Source organism: Aspergillus melleus, assembly GCF_016097325.1.
Source record: "Aspergillus melleus strain CBS 546.65 chromosome Unknown contig9, whole genome shotgun sequence".
NCBI lineage: Eukaryota > Fungi > Ascomycota > Eurotiomycetes > Eurotiales > Aspergillaceae > Aspergillus > Aspergillus melleus.
In genome coordinates this window covers 1,059,066-1,066,382 of record NW_025763378.1, presented here as the reverse complement: position 1 = coordinate 1,066,382, position 7,317 = coordinate 1,059,066, and the positions used below count along the sequence as shown (strand labels likewise).

At 46.8% G+C, this 7,317-nt stretch overlaps 2 protein-coding genes across 2 annotated transcripts; one reads left to right on the top strand and one right to left on the bottom strand.

Moving 5' to 3' along the window:
* Positions 1-3,522: 3,522 nt before the first annotated feature.
* LDX57_013021 (uncharacterized protein) lies at positions 3,523-4,002 on the bottom strand (the record flags this gene model as incomplete). The annotated part of the gene is made up of 2 exons (XM_046094770.1): positions 3,523-3,784; positions 3,842-4,002. 2 exons carry the CDS (start codon positions 4,000-4,002, stop codon positions 3,523-3,525), a joined length of 423 nt encoding a protein of 140 aa, XP_045950749.1.
* A 2,268-nt stretch (positions 4,003-6,270) lies between these two features.
* LDX57_013020 (putative protein kinase) lies at positions 6,271-7,100 on the top strand (the record flags this gene model as incomplete). The annotated part of the gene is made up of 3 exons (XM_046094769.1): positions 6,271-6,570; positions 6,621-6,861; positions 6,919-7,100. 3 exons carry the CDS (start codon positions 6,271-6,273, stop codon positions 7,098-7,100), a joined length of 723 nt encoding a protein of 240 aa, XP_045950748.1.
* Between the last annotated feature and the right edge of the window lie 217 nt (positions 7,101-7,317).

Genomic DNA, 7,317 nt, shown 5'->3' with positions numbered 1-7,317 from the left:
ATCTCGAACATGTCCAAAAAGAAATTACGAATACGAACTCCGTGAATCTAGGTGGATTTACATGACAATACTGGGAAAGGGAAACCAAGTGGGGAAAACCCATATTGAGGCAACAAATAAGAGAACTATTCCAGAAAAAAAAAAAAAGAAAAGAAAAGAAAAGAAAACCAGGTATTAGATCAACAGATACATGCTTTAAAAAGGTGGGCATAATGTTAAATGATTCCAGAAACCATCAAATCAATAATCGCATACGCAGGGTGGATGTAAGACTGTTGAACCATCCCATTCTTTCCCAAGCCGCCAGCGGGCCCGACCTCATTCAGAAGCCGAAAGACAAGTTTCTTCATAAATTGGTGGACAGGAGGCTTCAAGTGGAACAGATCGAAGAGAAGTTCGGTCGAACGTTTGCCGGAAGGGATCTGAAATCCCTGCAAGGACGGTGGTCAAGAAAAGTGAAGTTTGAATCCCGGCTGGCACATGTTCAAAACCCAGAGGCAAATATCGTCCAGATCTTTGTTTTGTGCTCTGGGACTGTACGGGGTCTGCCGAGATACTGTGCATGTTAGATGTGTTTCGGTACTCAAACTAGTATATTTCTCACTTTGGCGTCTGGAGTTAGTCGCTGCTCTCAACCCTTTCCCTCATGTCCAGGAAACGGAGGCTGTACGCATCAGGCAAAAAATTGTGTTTTAGGTCTAGTCATCGAACGGCCATGCTTCTTCCCACGCAACCTTTTCCGTTTCAGAATGTGCTATCTGGTTAATTAGCTCCGCCTTTGCTTGCTTTAGAAGCTTCTTTACTTCCTCGTATTGCTCTGGCCGCACAACACCTTTCTCAGGCCACATCTGGCCCAGCGACTGCCTTAGACTCCGCATCAATTCCATACCTCTGATTGCGTCAGAAGCATCCTCATTAATCAAAGCAACCTCATCTGCAGAGAACAGCAATGGAAACTGCGGGTTGCCAGAGGCTTGCACACCCGGTAGGGCTATCCAATCCTTTTCGAGGTCAAGGCATCTTGATCGATATAATGCCTCCCCGTCTATAAGGAGGTTTTGAGCAAGAAGTAGCATCTCAAAGCTGGTAGTCTGTCGAAACTCCATGGCTTTGAATAATGTTATGTTATTGCTGTACGTGAACCTTCGGTATAATGCTGAGAGTGACATTTTCAGATACAGATCCTGAGCTTCCGCTTTCTCGGCAGGATTGAGTTTGTCGAAATCCTCCGGGAATGCTGGTGGATCAATACCTGTCGATGGAGGACCATCGTAATCAAGAAAGTACGGCTGGCGCGCGTGGTCAAAAAGCGGTAACAGTTCACTTGATTGCCAATCTATGATCCCTAGCACCTCTGCTGGCCTTTCAGGGTGAACAAAGATGTTCTCCGCGTGGAGGTCAGGGTGCCATAGAAAGGCAGACGTGATTGATGGATCTGTTGGTAGAAGGTATTTCACAAGACGAAGATAAGCTTGAAGAGCCGCTATCTTTTTAGAACGAGAACGGCGGTACGTGCCGGGTCCATATAGCGATAACTGTGATCGAGGTAATCGGGTCATATTTTGCACACATGCAATCTCTCGAAGGCCGACTGCCGACTTGTACTGCTCTGCACTATTCCCTAGAATAATCAAGTAAGCAGATATCTTCAGAATGGCATGTTATGAAGTCATACAAGGGCCTCTATCAAAATTCAATGCCATCCGACCATCATCGAGAAATTCGCGGCCTGTTGACGGGCCAACAGCGAACCGATGGTGCTTTGATATAGACAAAGCCCCCTTCACAGAGTCAGATGCATTGGAATCTTGCATGTCAGTCGAGTAGTAGAGGCTTCCATATTGGGTGAAAGGTATCGACATCCAGGTTTTTTGATATCCGGAGATTGTTTTCACGAGTTCAAATCTTTCCTTGATACCCATTGTAGGCCAAACTTTACTAAGCTGGACTCCGGCAGCCTTCTCCATTATAATGTATTCGGCGCCTACCGTGTTGTCTTCTGCTTTAGAGCTCCAAGCTAACACTTTCGGTACCGGGGTGCGTAACTCATTTCGAGCCTAGGGGTGAAGCATTAGATAGAGGGTAATCAGGGTCAAGTAGAGTTCTGCTTACAAAATCCATTGTTGCCACTTCACTGGCAGTCGTGTAGTGAGCTCGCCCCGCATTTGGGTTCGGCACTTTACCTACGACTTGCGTCCCATCGTGCATTGTGAAGAGGAAGGTCTTATTAAACATCCCGTCAGGGAACTTCTCCACCCGGGAGCATTGTGTAGATGTCAAGCCGACTGATTCAGTAGCGCACTTTATTAATTCGTTCATATTGAAGTTAATACAACGTATTGACATTTCCTGAGCCTCGTTGAATAGAAATCGGCCTCTTGTGTAGCGAAACCAGTCATCGTTTGATTTGCAATTTGTGTGAGATGACCGGTTGAAGCTGTTTGCCGAATAAATAGAAGGATAGGACGACATCCGTTTTTGCTTCTTGAATAGAGAAAAGGTGCTGCGCATGGTATCAAGTAACAGTAAAGTAGAATAGTGAGGAGGAGAGGTGTAAGATGCAGAGTCCTTTGCACCTGACTGGGAAGGTCGTTGTTGAAGTGCGGAGTTGACTAAGCAATTGCGGTAAGACGATCATCGCCTTGCTCGGCTGCGAAATTGCGGTATTGCGCATTCTGCAATATTGCAATATGAAGCTATAGAATAGCGGTCAAAATAAGCAATTCTAGCATTGTATATAGACCTCCTAGATAGCCGGAAAAGAGGTCTTCAACACCTTCAATCTACTCGTTTGATATAGCCAATTCAATTGCTTCATTTAATCGTTTTTAGTGGTCCAATCTATCCGGATCCTTAGTCATTCTGCTTGCCAAGCCTTCGCCCTTTTACACCGTTGATGCCTAAGCACCACACGAATCTTAAGTTAGTTACCCTTCCCGTCACAGTCATACATACCATCAGTAAGGTATGCCCTGTAACATCGGGCGGGATTTGTGAAATTTTGAGGTGCGGGGCGCTTTTTCGGCCCGTTCTCACGTATGACAAATACTCGCTAGTTAATGCATTGGTAGTCACCTTTATGTTTGACTCTTGCAGATTTGTCGATGGGAAACTATTTTGAGCTTGACTGGCTTCCGCTGTTCAAATGTCGAGGTGTCAGGATATCGCTAACTCAATGAGACGGTTGACCAAAGGACCCAGCCTTGGGAGGTGGGCAATTTTTTCTGACTCTAAAATTAAACATGACATTTACCTGAGATACGGACCCCACTGACAACTAGTATAGTCTTCAACCCGTTCTGGCAAGGGATGATTGTAGTTGGGACGACTTTATATAGCTTTCCTCGCCATGATGACTACATGGATGGACCTAATAGACATATCTAATAGACAATTTAAAAGGCAAAGTTACATGAATTAACCAACAAAGAAACCAACCAAGCATGCACCAATGACAATGGTATCAACCATATATCTGCCTGCAGGATCACATATCTAGCACAACTACATAATGCTCATATATTATTCCTTGCCCTTCTTGGAGGTCGGCTGATCAGATCCAGACGTCGAACCAGAATTCCCAGTCGCGACGCCCTCCGGCGGGATAATCGGCGCCCCGGGCATCGGGGGAAGCTTCACAGGCTTGAATGTCGCCTCCTTGGAGAACTTGACATACCCGTTGAGATAGGCATGCGCGGATGTAACCCGTTTACCGTCCTTATCCAGAAGAATCACGGACCCATGGTATGGGTCGTCGCGATTGGGCGTGGGGTGAGGATTTCCGCTATCCACGTTAGCTGAATTCATACCTTCGATCCAAGGGAGTATGCAAGTGTCTTACATTACCTGCGCGCTGACAACGCGAGCCCTCAGCCCGGGGACTTCATCGATGGAGTGCTCAATTTGCTGGATCAACCAGTTGACATCGATGGTTGTCCCCTGGAAGGTCCAGTTCAGCTGCTTCAACTGTCTGGCGGTGCTTGAGAATGCTCGCAAGGCCATGATTGTCGACTTTCGTAGACGTAGATATAGATAATGCGGGAAGAGGGTGATTCAATTGTGCGAGTTGTCTTCGAATATGAAAGTAATGTGATAAGTCTGTGTTGACACTGAGGAGCTGTGGTATGCACCTGTCTTATATACCTTCATCAGGAGCGATATCAACTAGTGCATAATTTACCCTGACTGCTCTTCGCCGTGGATTACACAGAGCATTTCCGAATCCATTGGCAGAGAGACTGCGAAACGGCGTAGGACAAATTGCGCTCCCGAAACATTCTTGGAACTAAGTATAGGTGCTTCTAATTATGGCTGTTTTTACGTGTCTACTCACACCTTGATCTACATCGGTTGCATTGCCGCCTTCCCCACCCATCTATCTCCATGATTTTCAGGTTTCTGCCGTCCGGTAAAACTCGAAAATGATAGGATATAATTCGCGCTCTATAAGGCTATAGTCAAGGGTCTGAGGCTCAGCTAGAGGCTGACACAGTCCGCGTTGCAAGCAGGCGCTTACTCCTTGGTCCTAGGTGAGTTTCCACCACGGCGCCAAATTCGGGGCAGTGCCTGATTGACCACTGGTATCCACCAGTAGCAATGCAAAGAATCGCTGGCCACCTACGCGCTGTTGGACTGTACAAAAGCAGGAGAGACCTTCTTGGGCGTCGCCAATACGCTCTCTCGGCCAACTGAAGCGTGACCAGAGCCATTCCGGCATGCTATTATTGTTCGGCGTCAAAGTCGAACGAGGATGAGGCTGGTATTCTTACTAGCCTACTATGCCATCTACCAGCTGAACCAATCACTCCCAAAGGTCTTGTCCTCTCTACACGGCATAGTTGTGGCTTTTGGCAACTTATCGTTGTCTTCCTCACTGTCTTGATCTCACTGGCTGACAGCTCCTAGTCTGTATCAGGAATAGTCACCTGCTGTGGCCGCGGGGGTTGACTAAGCCGGCATTTCATCGCCTTGCTCAGCCAAAATGATCGATCGTCAATTATTTAACGTAATTGCATCTTATGGTGAAATGAATGATGAACTTCGAAGCTCTAGAGATTGCATAAAGATAAGCTGAATTCCATAGATAGAATAACCAAGACCATTCATATTGAATCAGTGAAGATCACGTAATTCAGCGCTCTAGTCATTTCCTGCCAAGCCCTCCGAACTGCCATACCCCCTATGGCAGTTTGGAGGGCTTGGCAGGGATGACTAAAGCACTGAATTACGTGATCTCCACGGATTCGATTGAAGGTCTTGATATTCTAACTATGCGATATAGCTCGTATTTATGCAATCCCTGGAGCTTCAAAATGATGATCAATCAACTCAACAGGAAGAAGCAATTATGTTGAATAATTGACTGGTCGATTATTTCGGCTGCGCAAGGCGATGAAATGCCGGCTTAGTCAACTCCCGCGGCCACACCCCCTTAGTACCGTGCCACGTGATCAAGTTCACCGATGCTCGGCTTTTTCTTGACCTTCTTCTTTTTCGACAACTATTAATATCACATTCTCCCGTCGGGTCACGGGGAGTAATTCTGGAATGAACATCATAAGGCCATCCATTCCTCATTTATCTGCCTTGCTTCGCAAGAAACCATTTCCCATGCATTCTTCCGGGCCACTTTTATCGCCTGGCATACTCGTGGACGAAGAGATCTCGCCAGTGTACGATTCCAAGTACTTCTACCCAGCGAAGCCTGGAGAGGTACTCGCTGATCGTTACCAAACCCTGGTCAAGGTTGGCTGGGGCGTCTCTTCAACAGTATGGCTCGCGCGTGATTTGCAAGGGTAACCTTCAATAATTTCTGTTCAATTCGAAAAGCTCTCTGTCTCTAACAAATATACAGGCATATCGAAGAGCCAGATAGCGTCGTGGCACTGAAATTCGCCAATAATAATGCAAGTTCCGCTTGTCATGAGCGCGAAGTTGAAGAGCACATTTCCACGGCAGACCCATCACATCGCGGTCGCTCAGTTATCAGAACATTACTAGACTCTTTTGAAGTTAAAGGTCCGGAAGGATCTTATTCGTGTCTTGTGTATCCGCCTATGAGGGAGCCATTGTCAATGTATCAGCGTCGCTTTGACAATAGAAAGATGCCACTGCCCCTCATTAAAACATACATTCGTGCTTTTCTTACGGGGCTTGAATATCTTCACAAAGAATGCAGGATAGTCCATACGGGTAAGTTCATCTTCGGCCTTGCTTCCGTCGGTGATACTGAGCCCAGGCGGCTGCCTAGATCTAAAGCTTGAAAACATCATGGTCTCATTCGAGGATCCAACCGTGCTTGCTGATTTCATGGATTCTCAGCTTGAAAACCCGATGGCTTATAAGATTGATTCTACGGGACGACCAGTGTATCAGTCCCGGAATGACTTTGGGCCACTCAAGACTCTGAGAAGTATACCACAGATTGTCGACTTTGGCTTGGCAACCAGACTTGAGGAAGACGATGACTGGGGCGTCTGGCCTATTCAGCCAGACCACTATCGGGCGCCAGAGGTGATTCTGGGTAATGGATGGCAAATGCCTGCGGATATTTGGAATCTTGGTGTTCTGGTGCGTCCCGTTGTTCTCCAAAGTTGTTGCATCCGCTAATGCCAGACCAGTTGTGGGATATGATCGAAGGCAAAGAGCTATTTCGGCGTATCCATGATCAACAAGGTCGCTACGATGCTAGATTGCACATCGCCGAAATGATAGCCTTACTTGGTCCACCCCCTCCAGAAGTCATACAAAGGTATCAATACATGCGAGAGTACTCATGGCCGGAACCTGTCAGACGAGAAGATGACAAAGTATGCGAGACCGCGGAGGAGTACTTCTGTGGGCCATTCTTTGACAATAATGGTATTACTGGGTTTCCTATCTCGAATAAATCATTCTCAGACTCACGAAATATCTCAGGTCGCTTTCTCTACGAAGACCTAATCTCCGACCGGAAACTAGGCGACACAGTTTCCTTCCTTGAGGAAGAGGAGAGGGAAGCGTTCCTGGATCTCGCCAAGGGAATGCTTGTCTGGCATCCAGATGCGAGAAAAACGGCAGGTGAACTGGCGAAGCATCCTTTCCTTCAACTAACGCAATAAGCGCCTGATTTCTGCGAGCGTTTGCTAGCAGAATGAGTTGAACTCGTGGTTGATCCCAGTTCAGCGGTGCCATAAGATGGCCGGTTGAGGCGTTAACGTAGTTAATCGATTTCGTCGTCCACGATCCCCTTTTTAGCGTTAGCTAGTTTTTGGTCGTCATCATGGTTCCAACAGTCAAAGTCTGTCGGTCTAATATCTTTGCCTGGCCCGTCATAGT